Source organism: Taudactylus pleione, unplaced genomic scaffold, assembly GCF_031769625.1.
Source record: "Taudactylus pleione unplaced genomic scaffold, aTauple2 ptg000182l, whole genome shotgun sequence".
Classification (NCBI taxonomy): domain Eukaryota; kingdom Metazoa; phylum Chordata; class Amphibia; order Anura; family Myobatrachidae; genus Taudactylus; species Taudactylus pleione.
The window spans coordinates 1,340,400-1,361,115 of record NW_028284584.1 but is presented as its reverse complement, the minus strand read 5'-3'; the positions used below and the strand labels follow the sequence as shown (position 1 = coordinate 1,361,115).

Genomic DNA, 20,716 nt, shown 5'->3' with positions numbered 1-20,716 from the left:
CAGGACTGTCCTCACCGGCTGTACAGCAATACCTACATCTAACAGGACTGTCCTCGCCGGCTGTACAGCACCACCTTCCTCCCACAGGACTGTCCTCGCCGGCTGTACAGCACCACCTTCCTCCCACAGGACTGTCCTCACCGGCTGTACAGCACCACCTTCCTCCCACAGGACTGTCCTCGCCGGCTGTACAGCACCACCTTCCTCCAACAGGACTGTCCTCACCGGCTGTACAGCACCACCTTCCTCCCACAGGACTGTCCTCGCCGGCTGTACAGCACCACCTTCCTCCCACAGGACTGTCCTCACCGGCTGTACAACAATACCTACCTCTAACAGGACTGCCATCACCAGGTGTAGAGAACTTATTTACCACCTACTGTCTTCACCTGCTGTAGAGCAGTACCAACCTTCCACGGGTCTGCACGGATCTGCTGTACCAGCACTGATCTCCCACAGGACTGTCCTCACTTATTGCAAAGCAGCACTTGGCTATCTTGGGACTGGGCTCACCTACTGTACAGGAGGACTTACCGGTCACCTATAATAGAACCTTACCTGTCCTTGAGTTAATTTCACTTGAAATAAGACTGTTTATCTCATCTGTGATCAGTGGCCTTTGTAATGGCTGTCCCTGGCTCGCTAGGTAAGTACACAGACTACGCTCAGGCTCATGCTGTAGACTTACTGTAAGACTCTAACAAGCAAATGTCATTTAATCAATGCTCATTTCTTTTCTCCATATCCCAACACTATTCCTTCCCGCAGAGATAATACTGGGTACTAGAAGGTTAACTACAAACGTCAGCTGACACAATAGCAGTGTTATGTCATATACTGTTGTGTGATACAGACCAGAACGTTGAGTTTCTACAACTTCCGTCTCCTATTTCCTCATTTGGATTCAACAATAATTTCTGTGATCTTAACTGCTTGGTACATATCATACTGACCAATCTCCCTGATTACACCTTACCCCCATTATGTAGCTGTTATATAAAAGAAAACACAGATAGATATTCAAATGGGATGATTAGTATTATTGGGTATAAGACACAATGACCCCTATGGCTACATGTCTTTTCTAAAAAGTATCAGTTTTCATCCACATATAGATCTTAGTAACTGCTTTGGGGCTTGGTTACATTTGGATGTAAGTCAGTATTATGACACGCCTCCCAGATGTAGCAGTACATGCCTATCACATGCATGACACGCCTCCCAGATGTAGCAGTACACGCCTATCACATGCATGACACGCCTCCCAGATGTAGCAGTACACGCCTATCACATGCATGACACGCCTCCCAGATGTAGCAGTACACACCTATCACATGTATGAGACGCCTCTCAGATGTACACACCTATCACATGTATGACACGCCTCTCAGATGTAGCAGTACATGCCTATCACATGCATGACATGCCTCTTAGATATAGCAGTACACACCTATCACATGTATGACACGCCTCTCAGATGTAGCAGTACACACCTATCACATGTATGACACGCCTCTCAGATGTAGCAGTACATGCCTATCACATGCATGACATGCCTCTTAGATATAGCAGTACACACCTATCACATGTATGACACGCCTCTCAGATGTAGCAGTACACACCTATCACATGTATGACACGCCTCTCAGATGTAGAAGTACACGCCTATCACATGTATGACACGATTCTCAGATGTAGCAGTACATGGCTATCACATGTATGACATGCCTCTGAGATGTAGCAGTGCATGCCTATCACATGTATGACATGCCTCTCAGATGTAGCAGTACATGCCTATCACATGTATGACACGCCTCTCAGATGTAACAATATATGGCTATATATATGGCTATCACATGTATGACACGCCTCTCAGATGTAGCAGTACATGCCTATCACATGTATGACACACCTCTCAGATGTAGCAGTACATGCCTATCACATGTATGACATACCTCTCAGATGAAGCAGTACATGGCTATCACATGTATGACACGCCTCTCAGATGTAGCAGTACATGCCTATCACATGTATGACACGCCTCTAAGATGTAGCAGTACACGCCTATCACATGTATGACACGCCTCTAAGATGTAGCAGTACACGCCTATCACATGTATGACACGCCTCTAAGATGTAGCAGTACATGCCTACTTTACTACCGCGCTCATAGGTGTGTCTAATGTATTGTCTTGTGGTAATAATTCACATGCAACATTCTGAGTCTCTCGGTGGTAGTTGTATTGCATGATTGTATTTATATGTATGTTTCCTATATTTGCATTTGTATTGTCTACATTGATAGTAATTTCAGGAACCAAACACTACAATAATTAGACTAAGCTGTTCCCCATTCACTTCCGGAGAATTATATTTTGACACTTCAACACTTTCCTGTAGGTTGTGTAACTACTTTTGGTCACCCGAATGCTGCTAATGTTACAACGTCCGTATCAAGAGCAAGTCTCAGTGTATAATATACAATATTCGTATAGGTTAATGGTAATACAGAGCCAGCTTGTTGTTCCACCAGCTCTGCAGTGTGTGTGTCAGTGTTTCTGGGCTGTTGCCAATAGCACTGTCATCTTCACGCTGGTTTGTATATTAGACGCGGTGACAGAGTGTTTACACTCCACAGTTATCACATTCCAAGAAGCTCTCATAGCAATCTGCATTATGTTATATGGTGCAGCCGGGGTCCAGAATAGCAACCTCTCAGATCAGGCCTGGTGTATACACAAAGCAATCTGCATTATGTTATATGGTGCAGCCGGGGTCCAGAATAGCAACCTCTCAGATCAGGCCTGGTGTATACACAAAGCAATCTGCATTATATTATACGATGCAGCCAGGGTCCAGAATAGCAACCTCTCAGATCAGGCCTGGTGTATACACAAAGCAATCTACATTATGTTATATGGTGCAGCCGGGGTCCAGAATAGCAACCTCTCAGATCAGGCCTGGTGTATACACAAAGCAACCTATCTGTATTATGTTATACGGTGCAGCCGGGGTCCAGAATAGCAACCTCTCAGATCAGGCCTGCTGTATACACAAAGCTGCATTATGTTATACGGTGCAGCCGGGGTCCAGAATAGCAACCTCTCAGATCAGGCCTGGTGTATACACAAAGCAATCTGCATTATGTTATACGGTGCAGCCGGGGTCCGGAATAGCAACCTCTCAGAACAGGCCTGGTGTATACACAAAGCAATCTGCATTATGTTATACGGTGCAGCCGGGGTCCGGAATAGCAACCTCTCATATCAGGCCTGGTGTATACACAAAGCAATCTGCATTATATTATATGGTGCAGCCAGGGTCCAGAATAGCAGCCTCTCAGATCAGGCCTGGTGTAAACACAAAGCAATGTTATATGGTGCAGCCGGGGTCCAGAATAGCAACCTCTCAGATCAAGCCTGGTGTATACACAAAGCAATCTGCATTATGTTATATGGTGCAGCCGGGATCCAGAATAGCAACCTCTCATATCAGGCCTGGTGTATACACAAAGCAATCTGCATTATGTTATATGGTGCAGCCGGGATCCAGAATAGCAACCTCTCAGAACAGGCCTGGTTTATACACAAAGCAATCTGCATTATGTTATATGGTGCAGCCGGGGTCCAGAATAGCAACCTCTCAGATCAGGCCTGGTGTATACACAAAGCAATCTGCATTATGTTATACGGTGCAGCCGGGGTCCAGAATAGCAACCTCTCAGATCAGGCCTGGTGTATACACAAAGCAATCTACATTATGTTATATGGTGCAGCCGGGGTCCAGAATAGCAACCTCTCAGATCAGGTCTGGTGTATACACAAAGCAATCTGCATTATGTTATATGGTGCAGCCGGGGTCCAGAATAGCAACCTCTCATATCAGGCCTGGTGTATACACAAAGCAATCTATCTGTATTATGTTATACGGTGCAGCCGGGGTCCAGAATAGCAACCTCTCAGATCAGGCCTGGTGTATACACAAAGCAATCTATCTGTATTATGTTATACGGTGCAGCCGGGGTCCAGAATAGCAACCTCTCAGATCAGGCCTGGTGTATACACAAAGCTGCATTATGTTATACGGTGCAGCCGGGGTCCAGAATAGCAACCTCTCAGATCAGGCCTGGTGTATACACAAAGCAATCTGCATTATGTTATACGGTGCAGCCGGGGTCCGGAATAGCAACCTCTAGGACCTGGCCTGGTGTATACACAAAGCAATCTGCATTATGTTATATGGTGCAGCCGGGGTCCGGAATAGCAACCTCTCATATCAGGCCTGGTGTATACACAAAGCAATCTGCATTATATTATATGGTGCAGCCGGCGTCCAGAATAGCAGCCTCTCAGATCAGGCCTGGTGTATACACAAAGCAATGTTATATGGTGCAGCCGGGGTCCAGAATAGCAACCTCTCAGATCAGGCCTGGTGTATACACAAAGCAATCTGCATTATGTTATATGGTGCAGCCGGGATCCAGAATAGCAACCTCTCATATCAGGCCTGGTGTATACACAAAGCAATCTGCATTATGTTATATGGTGCAGCCGGGGTCCAGAATAGCAACCTCTCAGATCAGGCCTGGTGTATACACAAAGCAATCTGCATTATGTTATATGGTGCAGCCGGGGTCCAGAATAGCAACCTCTCAGATCAGGCCTGGTGTATACACAAAGCAATCTGCATTATGTTATATGGTGCAGCCGGGGTCCAGAATAGCAACCTCTCAGATCAGGCCTGGTGTATACACAAAGCAATCTGCATTATGTTATACGGTGCAGCCGGGGTCCAGAATAGCAACCTCTCAGATCAGGCCTGGTGTATACACAAAGCAATCTGCATTATGTTATATGGTGCAGCCGGGGTCCAGAATAGCAACCTCTCAGATCAGGCCTGGTGTATACACAAAGCAATCTGCATTATTTTAAATGGATTCATACATGCCAACTCTCCCTCATTGTTACAATCTTCCTGATTGCACCTTACCCCCATTATGAAGCTCTTATATTAAAAAAAAAATAGATATATACATTCAAATGGGATCATTAGTATAATTTCCCTGGGTATAAGGCACAATGATCCCTATGGCTACATGTATTAGTATAATTTCCCTGCATTGGGTATAAGGCACAATGATCCCTATGGCTACATGCATGAATATAATTTCCCTGCATTGGGTATAAGGCACAATGATCCCTATGGCTACATGTATTAGTATAATTTCCCTGCATTGGGTATAAGGCACAATGATCCCTATGGTTACATATATTAGTATAATTTCCCTGCATTGGGTATAAGGCACAGTGATCCCTATGGCTACATGTATTAGTATAATTCCCTGCATTGGGTATAAGGCACAATGATCCCTATGGCTACATGCATTAGTATAATTCCCTGCATTGGGTATAAGGCACAATGATCCCTATGGTAACATTTTCTGTAATGTATCAGTGTGTTTTCATCACCAAGTAGATATTACTGACTGTTATGGGACTGGTTTACATTTGGTCAGGTTTATGCCACGCCTCTCAGATGTAGCAGTACACGCCTATCACATGTATGACACACCTCTCAGGTTGAGCAGTACACGCCTATCACATGTATGACACGTCTCTCAGATGTAGCAGTACACACCTATCACATGAATGACACGTCTCTCAGATGTAGCAGTACACGCCTATCACATGTATGACACGCCTCTCGGGTTGAGCAGTACACGCCTATCACATGTATGACACGCCTCTCGGGTTGAGCAGTACATGCCTATCACATGTATGACACGTCTCTCAGATGTAGCAGTACACGCCTATCACATGTATGACACGCCTCTCGGGTTGAGTAGTACATGCCTATAACATGTATGACACGCCTCTCAGATGTAGCCGTACACGCCTATCACATGTATGACATGCCTCTCAGATGTAGCAGTACATGTCCGCTGTAACGCGGGCTCATAGGTGTCTTACAATCTCCCTGAAAAGCTTTTTCAATAGTAGGTAAGTATGTACAGAATATGGTGCAGCCGGGGTGAAGGATAGCAACCTCTCAGATCAGGCCTGGAGGGCTAGTTGCCACCTGAGGGCTGAAGGTGAGATGCAGACTTTGGGCTGTGGAGGCAGCTTTGAAGGCTGCTAAATCTCGGACCAGGTGAGTACAAGGAGGTAACGTGACGCCGAGTTGACACTGGTGCAGGCGCGCTGAATTACACAACAAGGACACTGGAGTGCGGCCAATGTCGCCGGGTTGACATTGGTGTAACAATACTGGATTGTGCAATTGGGACGCTAAACTATGGCCAATGTTGCCATATAGCATATATAGCAGTATAGCGCTCTGAGCACGCTAAAGTGCGGCTAATGTCGCCTGGTTGACACAAGCCGATGGACACCAACGTGCGCCAAGGCCTGCCCTCTGTACCGCTAGGATGACACACGTAGCTGAGCGCAGAGATGCACGCTCTGCTGCCAGGATGACTCGTGCAACACACAGCTGATGGAATGCAGATCGTGCCGCCTGGATGGAACACAACGGCAGGAAAAATATAACACAACTGGAACAATGGAGAGACTGGAACACTGGAACTCTACTGGCGTACAGGAGACACAGTCACAAACCGGAAACACAAAACTCTATCACCGGCATGGAGTGAAGGGCTGGCTGGAATTTAACAGAAACAGGGCCCAACCAGAGCCAGCCTCCCTAATGATAGGTTACTGAGCACCTGGGCTGGGCACAGACAGGATAATCAATGTGTGCACCTGATACTGCACACAGACAGGCAGTAATTAGTGTAAAGCCTCAGCAGCAACCAAGACTGGAACTGCAAACAATAATGCTACCACAGATCCTAACAGGAGGAAGGAGGAGACTTCAGCGAACGCTTGTCTGGCGTTCACCCCTCACAGCATTGGCAGGGCGGCAGCTTGTGACAATTACTTACCTTGCACCAACTGACCAGGACTTTGTTTATTTGCATTCCAATTCCTCTGGATTTGTTATCAGCAATTACAACATCGACATCACACCATCTGTATTTTGCACTGAATTTGTGTCATGACTGTAGAAAATTGGACCTCCTGCGGAGGCTCAGACTCAACTGGAGAAAATTCTGGGAGCACAAAAAGTGGAGGCTTTAGGTAAGTGTTCCGCATAGAGTAACAGTGATAGGAAATGTTAGAAATGAGGACTGACCCAGGTTGTATGAATAAAGGAAGGGGTATTTATCTTAGATATCTTGAGGAATTACTGTGAAAATCCAAAAGACACTAGAAAAAATAAATAAGTCTAGTACTGTATGAATTCGGTTGCTGGGCTGAACCCAGAGACTTGACTGGTGATAGGTGCTGGGTAGAGTCCAGAGATGCATCTGTAGACAAGTGCAGGATTGAGACCTGAGATGCGTCTGTAGATAGAAGCAGGGTTGAGCCCTGAGATGATCTGAATGCAGGTGCTGGACAGCGCCTACTGAAGAACTGCATACAGGTGCTGGGCTGAACCCAGTGATGAGCTGAATGCAGGTGCTGGACAGCGCCTAGTGATGAGCTGAATACAGGTGCTGGGCTGAACCCAGTGATGAGCTGAATACAGGTGCTGGACAGCGCCTAGTGATGAACTGAATACAGGTGCTGGGCTGAACCCAGTGATGAGCTGAATACAGGTGCTGGACAGCGCCTAGTGATGAGCTGAATACAGGTGCTGGGCTGAACCCAGTGATGAGCTGAATACAGGTGCTGGACAGCGCCTATTGATGAGCTGAATACAGGTGGTGGACAGTGCCTAGTGATGAACTGAATACAGGTGCTGGGCTGAACCAAGTGATGAGCTGAATACAAGTGCTGGACAGCGCCTAGTGATGAACTGAGTACAGGTGCTGGGCTGAACCCAGTGATTAGCTGAATACAGGTGCTGGACAGTGCCTAGTGATGAACCGAGTACAGGTGTTGGGCTGAACCCAGTGATGAGCTGAATACAGGTGCTGGAAAGCACCCAGTGATGAGCTGAATACAGGTGCTGGACAGCGCCTAGTGATGAACTGAGTACAGGTGTTGGGCTGAACCCAGTGATGAGCTGAATACAGGTGCTGGACAGTGCCTAGTGATGAACCGAGTACAGGTGTTGGGCTGAACCCAGTGATGAGCTGAATACAGGTGCTGGAAAGCGCCCAGTGATGAGCTGAATACAGGTGCTGGACAGCGCCTAGTGATGAACCGAGTACAGGTGCTGGGCTGAAGCCAGTGATGAGCTGAGTACAGGTGCTGGGCTGAACCCAGTGATGAACCGAGTACAGGTGCTGGGCTGAAGCCAGTGATGAGCTGAGTGCAGGTGCTGGGCTGAAGCCAGTGATGAGCTGAGTACAGGTGCTGGGCTGAACCCAGTGATGAGCTGAGTACTGGTGCTGGACAGCGCCTAGTGATGAACTGAATACAGGTGCTGGGCTGAACCCAGTGATGAGCTGAATACAGGTGCTGGACAGCGCCCAGTGATGAACCGAGTACAGGTGTTGGGCTGAACCCAGTGATGAGCTGAATACAGGTGCTGGACAGCGCCTAGTGATGAACCGAGTACAGGTGTTGGGCTGAACCCAGTGATGAACTGAGTACAGGTGCTGGAAAGCGCCCAGTGATGAGCTGAATACAGGTGCTGGACAGTGCCTAGTGATGAACTGAGTACAGGTGCTGGGCTGAACCCAGTGATGAGCTGAATACAGGTGCTGGGCTGAACCCAGTGATGAACTGAATACAGGTGCTGGGCTGAACCCAGTGATGAGCTGAATACAGGTGCTGGGCTGAACCCAGTGATGAACCGAGTACAGGTGCTGGGCTGAAGCCAGTGATGAGCTGAGTACAGGTGCTGGGCTGAAGCCAGTGATGAACCGAGTACAGGTGCTGGGCTGAAGCCAGTGATGAGCTGAATGCAGGTGCTGGGCTGAACCCAGTGATGAGCTGAGTGCAGGTGCTGGGCTGAAGCCAGTGATGAGCTGAGTACAGGTGCTGGGCTGAAGCCAGTGATGAGCTGAGTACAGGTGCTGGACAGCGCCTAGTGATGAACTGAATACAGGTGCTGGGCTGAACCCAGTGATGAGCTGAATACAGGTGCTGGGCTGAACCCAGTGATGAGCTGAATACAGGTGCTGGACAGCGCCCAGTGATGAACCGAGTACAGGTGTTGGGCTGAACCCAGTGATGAGCTGAATACAGGTGCTGGGCTGAACCCAGTGATGAGCTGAATACAGGTGCTGGGCTGAACCCAGTGATGAACCGAGTACAGGTGCTGGGCTGAAGCCAGTGATGAACCGAGTACAGGTGCTGGGCTGAAGCCAGTGATGAGCTGAGTACAGGTGCTGGGCTGAAGCCAGTGATGAGCTGAGTACAGGTGCTGGGCTGAAGCCAGTGATGAGCTGAATGCAGGTGCTGGGCTGAACCCAGTGATGAGCTGAGTGCAGGTGCTGGGCTGAACCCAGTGATGAGCTGAGTGCAGGTGCTGGGCTGAACCCAGTGATGAGCTAAATACAAGTGCTGGGAGAATTGAGGGCCTCATTCAGAGGTGGTCTTTAGATGTAAGCTGTCGCTCTGAATCAGGGCGGCCGCTTGCATCCTGAACGGCCGCCTCCTTGTTGATCGTTAAGCTATGGGTTAACACCCACAGCTCTAACAACTGACGTGGGTGATGGTCGCGATGGTCAAGACCATCGCGACCATCAGGGCTTACGACCAGACCCTAGGGCACGACGGAGCCGGCGCTGTGGGGCAACATCGAGTCGGTTGTGAGCGCTCAGCGCTCACGACCGACTCTGAATGAGCTCCTGAGTCTCTTTAGGGAAAACGTGATAAACAACAAGAGTTCAAAACAAAAGGGTGCTGAGTTTTGCTTCGTATAGCTATGTTGTAGAGCAGGGGCTGAGCACCGTTCAGTGTAACAACAACAGGAACAGTATAGAACGGAGATCTGGCAGGAGCCAAAAGGAGACCTAGAGGAGACGTTGCACAGACACGGACTGAGTGTCTGTGATGAACTTTTATACCTAGTGTCTAATGTTGATTGGAGCATGTAGACAGCTGACCACAAGGGACTTTAGTATTAGCGATCTATACACCACCTGACTGAATATGGCCGCGCCAATACACTGGAAGATATTGGCTGAAACCACAGGACATACCAGCAAACGGAAGACACAGAGGCGGACATCACTCAGACAGAGCTAAGTAACTTGTCGCGGCTGTCCCCACACGCGACCAAGGCGAGCGCGCCAGAGGTTGCATTGAATCTGGGCATGTGAGGCACAGACGCCCTTGGACTCAGTCACAGTCTGATAGTCCGGGTCCTGACAATTTGCTACCTTGGATTTTAGTGTTTTATTTTGATGTGTGTATCCAGTCTGGGTCCAGCCAGTATACTGTACCTGTATTCAAAGACTGCCTGTTATTATTATTCCCATTCAGACCTCAGTAACTGTTCATCTAAATCAGCAAACAGAACTTTGTCCATTTTCAGTGATTATCCGTCTGCATTAATTCTGTACTGTTCTGTTCAAACCTGACCATTCCTGCATTCATGAGTCACCCTTGTTGCTAAATAAATTATTATTATTTCATTACACCTGACAGCAGGGTATGCAGTCGGGATGGCGACTGTCTGAATGTCGACCATCGGCATCCCGGCAAGGGTCTAATGACAGGCGTCGAAATCCCAATGCCTGTCATTTTACCTACATCAGGAGCCGGCATCCCGATCGAATGTGAGCTGGGTGCGGACAGCCGAGGGGGAGGTTAGGGTTAGGCACCCCTAAGGGAGGGTTACAAAGGTTAGAGATACTTACCTTAATTTACGATCTGGATTTTCACCCTTGCCGGGCTGCCGCTATCTGGATTCCGACAGCAGTATTTCACCTTATTTCGAGTACTTCATGCACAAGCACATACAAAAAACCTTGGGGATTGTGACAGTATGACCTGGCCCAAAAAACGGGTGCTGAAGCTTTGAGGTTAATTACGTGTCATAAAATGTCTTCATTACAAGTTAACCCTCTGTCACCTGAGCTGATGCAATTCATGGACTCAACACTGCTGGCTGATTTCAGAGGAAAATGATTCAATTTCAAACCTTGTCAATTGAGATACTTTTTGTACTACCTGATATTTTGGGGAGACTACCAGACCCCATCAAAATATTATCAGGAGAAAAGTTCTGTGAATTTGGAACCATGAACACTGGACATTCTTCCTCTGTACAGAGCCACGGCAAGTTTCGGAGTTTCCCATGACCCAGTCTCTCTGAAGCAGAACGAAATTATAGAAGAAATAACAGACTTTGTTTCTATTGCGGTTGGTCAGGACATTTTATTCAGTGGTGTCCCACTCGCAAGCCTAGGAATGGTGTTCAAAACTCTGCTGTGGGTCCTGCTTCTGTCCAGTCTGGCCTCCGTGTTGCCAAAGTTACCAGTGTTGGAGTGCCAACCTGAGTTTCCTGTGTTGGGGTACAACCCCAGTCCCATGTGTCCTCAGTCCTGTGGTTCCAGTCTCCATCCCAACTGGGAATTCCATATCTGCTGGTCTCAAGGAGGGATTTTTGTGTGCTGCCCCTGAAAGGAGGTCTGAGCATGATATGCCTCACACAAATGGCATAATCCCAGGAGGGGCCATCTGTGCCAAAGCTCCAGAAGGGAGTACTAGAGCCAAAGCCCCAGGAAAGGATGTCGGTGCCAAAACTTCAAGAGGGGTCTCCAGTGCCAAAATCCTAGGTGAGGATTCAGAATGTCGGCCCCAAGTGGTGGTTCCGAGTTTGCAGCCCCAAATGGGGGTTCCGAGTTTACAGCCCCAAGTGGGGGTTCCGAGTTTCCAGTCCCAAGTGGGGGTTCGGAGCCTGCCTGTCCCAAGAAGGGACTATTGACTGCCACTCCTAAAAGGAATTTGAAGCCTGCTTTACCTCGCAAGGGTGCTACAGCTCAAGAAGGGATCTTGAGTGCCAAAGCCCCAGGAGGGGTCTCTCGTTCCTCAGCCCTAGAGGAGGTTTACAGTGCTTCATGCCTGGAGGTGCCTCTGAGTGTCCAGCCCCAGGAGGGGTCTCTGGGTGTTGTGCCCCAGGGTGGGGCTCTAGGTGCTGTGCCCCAGCGTGGGGCTCTGAGTACTGTGCCCCAGGAGAAGGCTCAGAGTGCAGTGCCCAAGGAGGGGCTTCCCAGTCCTAGTAACTTGCCCCAAGAGATGCTTCCTAGTCCAAATGCCATGCCCCAGGAGGGGTCTCTGGGTACCATACTCCAGGAGGGGTCTCCAGGTGCCATGGCCCAGGAGGGGTCTTTGGGTGTCATTCCCCAGGAGGGGACTCAGAGAGCTTCATCACATGAGAGGCTTCCCAGTCCAAATGCCTTACCCCAGAGGGGATTTTCCAGTACCTTGTCCCAGGAGGGGGCTTCAAGTGCTTTGCCTCAGGAGGGGGCTTCAAGTGGCCTGCCCCTCCCAGTTGGGGACTCTTGTTTGTCTGCTTCTATTCAAGTGTCATCCCTTCAGTATGCTGCCATACCTGTGTCGCTTCGTAGTTCAGCCCTTGCCTTCAGGCATGAGGTCCCGTCTGCCCTTGTCTTTGGGTATGAGGACCTGTTTGCCCTTGCCTCCTGTGTATGAGGTTTCATCTAGTGTTCTGAGTGCCGTGGTGTCAGTCTCCAGTCCATGTGCTGCTCTCTACTTTTTCTTCCAGGGTTAACCAGCCACCTAGGGTTCCCGTCGTGGTCCAGGTCCAAGAGGGGTTGGTCTCCATCCCTAAGTTCTGAGGAGTACCAGACATCTGTTCCGAAGGTTCTGCCTAGCTGGGGCTGTCCGAGGTTTCTGCCCAGCCAGAGACATCCAGGGTTTCTGCCCTGCCTGGGCCGTCCGAGATTTCAGCCCAGCCAGAGAAATCCAGGGTTTTTGCTCAGCTATCTGAGATTACAGACCAACCAATGTCACCTGCCCAAACAAGGTCATCTGAGTCTGCTACCCTTCCAGAGTCATCTGAGGTTCCGTTTCAAGCCCCTGAGTGTCCAGCTAATATCCAGTCATCTATTTGCTTTGATGGGGATATTAACCAGTTTAATGTGCCAATGCATCAGGTACTTTGAAGAACCGACCTCGGGCTCTTTCACTCCAGCTTGGATAGTGTGTGATCTTCTTCTAGCCTTCAGATCGGAAGCCTTGGAGTGGGCCAATCAATTCATAGAATCAAAAAATCTAATGCTTCAAGATCCCATAGCCTTCTGTGATGCGGTATTTCAGAAGTTTTGATTCACCTGCTGCTCAGTCCTCTGGGTGTCCTTGGCAGTCCAATCTTCCAAGTGTCCAACTGCTTCTATAACATCTCCCACATGCTAAAGTTCTAGGCCTGCAGAGCCTGTACAACATTCACAAGTTTCTATGAAAATCGGGTATACTTCACTAAATTTTCCTTCTGACCATTTGGGAGATTCAGATTCTACAAAAACGCTACCCGATCCTGATGTTACCCGAGGAAGTAAGTGGTTGTTGCAAACGATGGATGTGGACTCTGAATCTGAAAGTGAATTTGTCGGTTATTCTGGTCTTGTACTTGGGGGTCCTGTATGACCAAGTCACGTATTCTCCTCTGAAATAATCTCGACATCCCTAAAGGGTCTAAAGGTTCTTGGAAGAGGAGAAAAGGAAAAAAAGGAAGTAACTTTTGGAGTGTCTCGAATCCGCTCCTTAGGGAGGGGGTAATGTCGCGGTCTGCAGTTCCTCCTCTTTGCCTCTGGTGTCGTTCTTTGCCTGAGGCCTGTCTAGCCCATTCCACCCTGGCTAGACTTTGATTGCAGACCTGATTACCTAAATCAAGCAGCGGTGGGTGGCACCTGGGAACTAGCTGTATATCTCCTCAGAACTGAGCAATCAGTGCCAGATCATCTAGTCTACCTCTGTGACTGTGCTCCAGGTTTACCATTTCCAAATTATCTCTGCCTGTTACCACTTTGGATCCTAGCTCACTTTTCTCCTGCTTCCCTGTGTGAGTACTAAAGGACATTATTATTACTAGAGATGTGCCCGACCCGTGTGTTTTGGTCTTGGATCTGGATCTCCCCTGGTTTTGGATCTGGGTTGGTTTTGACAAAACCTCACCTCCGTGTTTTGTTTTCGTGTTTTGTTTTTGGATCTGGATTTTTTCTTAAAAAATAAAAAAACAGCTAAAATCACATAAAATGGGCCTTTTTTATTCCTACAGTATTAATAACCTCAATAACATTTATTTCCACTTGTTTCCAGTCAATTTTGACCACCTCACGGCTCACAATATTGATTTGTTCATCTAGTTTAGGCCCAAAATTTGCACCAAGATAGCTGGCTGACTAAGCTAAGCTGCGGCAGTGGGCAGCACAAACACATGGCAGTTCAACTTCAAACATGGCACATCAGGAAACACTTTTGCTATTCAAGAGAGGCCTGAGGGAGTTGGAATATGTATGTAGTTGAAGGTAGGGCAGGGACAGGAAGGGTTGATTGGTAGTAAATTTTATTTCGTTTTTTGATTCCAAAGAAAATTTATGAGGGAGAAGGGGAGGGGAGGAGGCATTTACAAAAAAATGTGATACAGTACATTTACATCAGTAAACATAAGTGCCACATAAGAATCCTTGAGCATGGCTTCTGCTGCTGGGAGTTGATTTTTTTTCATCCCAGAAGGGGACCAGGAAGCATGCTTTCCAAAAATAAACAAACAATTGACAATTGACTTAAATAATGCTTTGCAAATCTTCTATAAAGGCATTTCCCAACCTGTACAGGGACATAAAAAAACATAGTTAGTTAGTGGCCTTCAAACTGCCGTTGTTCCCACTGTCCACTTAACCATATGAGAGATTGTGAACAAGCGGAACAGAGCAGCAAATGCAACATTTCAGACTTAAGGTTTAAGTATTAAGTTGTGTCTTTCTTGGGAATTCTTTCTTGAGCGCTATGCCTGCTTCCTGGGATTTGATTTTTTTCATCCCAGAAGGGGACCAGGAAGCGTGCTTTCCAAAACTAAATAAACAATTGACTTAAATAATCCTTTGCAAGCCTTCTGTTCTGTAACAGAATTTCCCAACCTGTACAGGGACATTAAAAAAAACAGAGTTAATGGCCTTCAAATTGCCATTGTTCCCACTGTCCACTTCTTAGATATGCGAATGTAAGAATGTAGAAGGCCAAAAATTGGGTGGACCACACATGGCTGATTGATCAACCATGGCGACTAGATTAGTGTCATAAGGAAGAGGAGGCTGCAAACTGGGTGTCATGTTATGAGTTGGCCATATGGGGTAAGTTGCTGTTAAGAGATCAGGCTGGTTATCAGTGGACACATTATTAAAGTTGTGATTTTGGGTTGCTATCTCCTGAAGGGTGTTTACCATCAGATACTACCTACCTATCAGCTCAGTCATAGACACTTCCTGAGGAACAGAGCTCTACTCTCTGGAGGGAAGCCAAATAGGAGGGAGCCCCTGTTCCAACATCTGAAGCTCTTATCTCTCCACATCATCTATTATAGAAGGAAAAAAAATGTCATCCGGGACATCTAGCTCCTCTTTCTGTACCCTGCTCACCCTTTTTGGACAGGAAGTCCAGGATGGATGGTTTACAAGAAGAAGGCCTAGCAACAGATGGGGATGGTCATTATAAAGACCTGGTCCGCCAGTGGGTGTAGTCTGGGAGGTATTGGTTGGCATGGAGGCAGCGGAATAACAAAGGCCTCCATGTTGTCTGTGCGTACTATTCCGTATTTCAGTTTGCGATTCAGGTAGGAATAAAGTCGGCTACAGAACACAGTGACAGAATCACTGGGTGTCTTAGTGCATTCAGGCCAAATATGATCCATGAATTCCCAGACAGATGAATCCTTTGCTTTTAATAATCTTTGGTAATTCCTGGCAAAGGTGGGTGTTATAGCCAGACACTTTGAAGGCTGTAACTTTGAACTGCTTTATAGAAAACATGTAAATGAAACCTTTCCACACTGCAGATCATGATGGAGAAATCCCTTGAAGTTCAGCACCTAGAGCATCTTTTTTCATGTTCTCTGAGGCCTCCCTGACTTTTGTTTATGTTTTTGAATAGAACAGTTTTAGAATTTAGGATGTCTACTCTATATAGGTTTGTAAATAAATATAGGCTTTAGTTTTTAGAGCATATTACTTTATAAGCTGTTAGGGTAACATTTCTGCTATGTTTAAGATAAAAAAAACAGCTTTTTGTAACTCAATAACTTAAAAAAAAAAGTTTACATTGCAATATTCATGCAGCCCCTTGACAGACAGCAGCACAGCACCCCTGCGTAGCTACGCCGATGACAGGTGTGGCTAACATGCACACAATAAAAATTGTTTATTATTTTGGGCAGCAGCCTCTCAACAGCCAGGTGTGGCTGACCTGCACACAAAAAAAATTGACAAAAAAAGACAATATACAGTATTTTTATTTTTTTTCAGCTAAAGAACTTGAGCCCAGAGCACAGATTGATCACGACTGGAGTTGGGCAGCACTAGCTTGCAACTTGCGTTGCTGGCTGGATCTTGTGGGGTACTGCAGTTAAGCCTAACATGCACACGCACATGCACACACAGAAAAATATAAAAGACACTTTGATTGATTTTTTTTTTTACTATATATTGTTTTTTTTTGAGTCCAGAACTTGGGCCTAGATGGACACAGCACCAGCCCAGATGTATCTGTAGTTCTGCACCAGCCCAGATGGACACAGCAGACATGAAAAACACCAGCCCAGGACACAGCAGACAGCACAGACAGCCCAGATGGATCAGCAACAGCCCAGATGGACACAGCAGACAGCACAGTGACAGCACCAGCCCAGCCAGAATGGATGAGCACCAACCCAGGACACAGCACCAGCACCTCTCCCAGCCCTACACTACCCACCCTCCCTGTTCAGTCTCCACAGCCAGAGTGAAATGGCGTCCGTCGCGTGGTCCCTTATATACTACATTGATCATAGAGACGAAAGCTCGTGAACCGCGAGATTTCAGACTCTATCGTTTTGCCTGGGTTTCGAGATCTAAGTCAGGCGGGAAACTCCGAGCCTGCTTGGATCCAACTCTGTTTTGCTAAATCCGGGTGGGTTCGGATCTCTGGAAACTGAACCCGCTCATCTCTACTTATTACTTACCTTGCACCAACTGACCAGGACTTTGTTTATTTTTATTCCAATTCCTCTGGACGTGTTATCAGCAATTACCACGGGGACATCACACCATCTGTACCTATTTTCCAGTGGACTCGGAAGTTCACCAGCGTACAAGCCACCTGTATGCAGTTCAGCCTCAAACAGTCACCGCAGGAGTAACGGAGATCCCGGCTGTCCAGTGCGGCTAACGTGCACCGCTCCAAGCTGGGTAGAGACGTCGGTCTCATTGAGCTTTCTGAACTGAGCCTTCAGCATATAGCACGGACCAGTGACTCAGCGCTGAACACTTCAATTATACAAAGTGCAGTGGTAAGTACCCACCATTATCATTCACCTGTGACTATTCATTTCAGTCTACAGTACGGATAAGAGGCACAAAGCTGGTCACTTGTTTATGGTTCCAGCCCCCTTCTTCTATATACTGCAGTGTTATTACCATCTACTTGTGGCTATTTCTAGGGAACATCTGTCATTATTGCACACTGCACTTTGATGGAGACATTGTTTCACAATTAAAAGATAAGGTTCCTGATCTTATACAATTGTATCAATTGAATGTTCTCTTCCCCTGCAATATATTTGGAACATTATTACAATTTTATCTTTGGAGGATTATTGTATTTTGGATCGTTCTACATGATATTGGGACTTTTTTATCATTATTATTCTTTCACCAAGGAATTACATGTTTACATAGGCTTTTGATATTGTATTTACTTTGTTTTTTATTATTTTTTATGCAATATATTTATATATTTTTGATTATGCATATACAGTATAGATTGAATAAATAATCCTATATTACTCTTTACTTTTGTTGTGATTGATATAGCGCAGTTCCTGTTTAAAATATTTTTTATTCCAGTTACCACGTTGACATCACACCATCTGTACCTATTTTGCACTGTATTTGTTACCTTGGACTTTAGTGTTTTTTATTTTGATGTGTGTATCCAGTCCGGGTCCAGCCAGTATACTGTACCTGTATTCACAGACTGCCTGTTATTATTCCCATTCAGACCTCAGTAAGGGGCCTATTCATTAGCAGATAAATTTGAACGATGAACGATTTATCTGCTAATGGAAAGGCTCTGAACGATAAAAATGCGCACTCCTGCGGCCGACATATTGGGTCTTTTGTCTCTCCAACATGTTGGTCAATTATCGTTTATCGCTGACAGATATTAAAAATATCTGTCGCGGTGAACGACCAACGATCTTTTAATGAAAATGAATAGAAACATAAGAAAATCCACTCCCAGAATGAGGTCATGCAATATCGTTCCTCGTTCGTAAAAATCTGTCATGAGAGATATCTGTCACCACAGCCCCAGGAATTTTCAAAAGATAAATCTTTTGTCTTTCAGAAAGATCTTTATGCACACAGAAAAAACCCTGGATTGTGACACACATTCTCCTATGCCATGCTCTGTGCATTATCCAACTGACTTTCTACACTGCCAGGAACCACCAGGGATACCTCGGCACAAATTAGTTTTGAAACTTGGAGCACCAATCATGCTACTTAGAAATCTAGATGCTTCTAAGTTTTGCAATGGAACAAGACTTTGCATAAACACTCTCATGTCACTGAGGCCACTTTCATAACTGCATATGGTACAGGAGAAGATGTGTTCATTGCTCGTATTCCATGGGGTTGTTGAATAAAGGACCAGGGCATGCTAGGTGCATAATTATTACTAGTACAAGAAGTATTCATACATTAATTCATAGGGCAGCTGCAACCCAAAACTCAGCCATGGGGTTGGGACATGGCCTCAGGAACCAGATAAAAACATTAAATGCTATTATGTCACATTATGAATGGAAATCGGTTGTCCTGGATCCTTCTGTATTGTCATATCCCAGTGGGAAGCTGGTCTCTGCTGATGAAAGATATGGGGTGCCCTGACTCCCCCTATAGTGTTATATCACGGTGGGAAGACGTGGGGTGTCCTGACTCCCCCTATAGTGTTATATCACGGTGGGAAGACGTGGGGTGTCCTGACTCCCCCTATAGTGTTATATCACGGTGGGAAGACGTGGGGTGTCCTGACTCCCGCTATAGTGTTATATCACGGTGGGAAGACGTGGGGTGTCCTGACTCCCCCTATAGTGTCACATCACGGTGGGAAGACGTGGGGTGTCCTGACTCCCCCTATAGTGTTACATCACGGTGGGAAGACATGGGGTGTCCTGACTCCCCCTATAGTGTTATATCACGGTGGGAAGACATGGGGTGTCCTGACTCCCCCTATAGTCTTATATCACGGTGGGACGACATGGGGTGTCCTGACTCCCCCTATAGTGTTACATCATGGTGGGAAGACGTGGGGTGCCATGACTCCCCCTATAGTGTTACATCACGGTGGGAAGACGTGGGGTGTCCTGACTCCCCCTATAGTGTTACATCACGGTGGGAAGACGTGGAGTGTCCTGACTCCCCCTATAGTGTTATATCACGGTGGGAAGACATGGGGTGTCCTGACTCCCCCTATAGTGTTATATCACGGTGGGAAGCCATGGGGTGTCCTGACTCCCCCTATAGCGTTATATCACGGTGGGAAGCCTTTTGTTACAGCTTCAGGAACCTTATTTGGAAGGTCTTCTAATGTTGAGTGTGATTTTAGATGGGAACATTAATGCATTTTTTGTTCAGTTTTCTGTCTGGCACACAAGATCCCACATGTCTAATAGCATAAGCTTGTTAAGGAGGAAATAATTATCAATTAATCAATGTGATCATGTTTAAAAATAAAATAAGGATACTATGGGGCACTTTGGTGGATTTTCTAAAGGGAACATCCATGAATATCAGTAAATAAAGAAGAAACATAAATGTATATTACAATGTATAAATGTTGGCAAACCTAAAACTACACAACCACATTATTTGACATGGAAATTAAAACCTATTAATTTCCTTTATCTTGGCATCTGTGTGATGGGATTCCGCACCCTCACTGATTTTTAGCCAAGATTTAAATAATGAGAACAAGTGAGTTTCTCTGCATGAAGAATTTTTCCTATTTAGGGTAATGTGAATATACCGTGAGCCCGGAAACACGACTTTGATGCTAAGTATAAGACTTGCTGGTTTTGTCAATAGCCAACAAAGATTACCAAAAAGACCAATTACTTGAAAGGGAGACTGAGCTCTGATAGAGAGTGGGGGGACTTCTATAGTAGCATTGGTCAGTGCTAATTGGAATGGTTGGGAAATCTCAGTGAAGTGGAAGCTCTGTAATAATCTGGTAGGAAAATCAGATTTATTTAAATATTAAATAAATGTAAATGTTCTATGACAAACACAAATCTCCTGAAAATAGACCAAGGCAAAGGGAAATGGGCAGATTAGATGGACAAAATCTGGGTTATAATGTTCCCAACATCTCCCTTTATATGTTAGGCCACAATTTCCATAAAATATGCATAAATGTAATTTGCATGGAAAAAGATGTAATTTACAGAACATTAGCGCAATGACTTCACCCAGAAGCATGTAAAATATTTCCTTGTGTGCATGAGACAGGACAATAGCAGATTCAGGGATGTGGAA

General features: G+C 46.3%; 1 protein-coding gene across 1 annotated transcript in view; it reads left to right on the top strand.

The window, feature by feature from the left end:
* The first annotated feature begins 211 nt into the window (after positions 1–211).
* AMPD3 (adenosine monophosphate deaminase 3) overlaps positions 212–20,716 on the top strand; it is a 446,942-nt gene continuing 426,437 nt past the window's right edge. Inside the window, exon 1 of the mRNA XM_088476082.1 lies at positions 212–646. Within this exon, the coding sequence (XP_088332208.1) occupies positions 625–646 (22 nt within the window). The 5' untranslated portion in view covers positions 212–624. The remainder of the gene's footprint in view (positions 647–20,716) is intronic.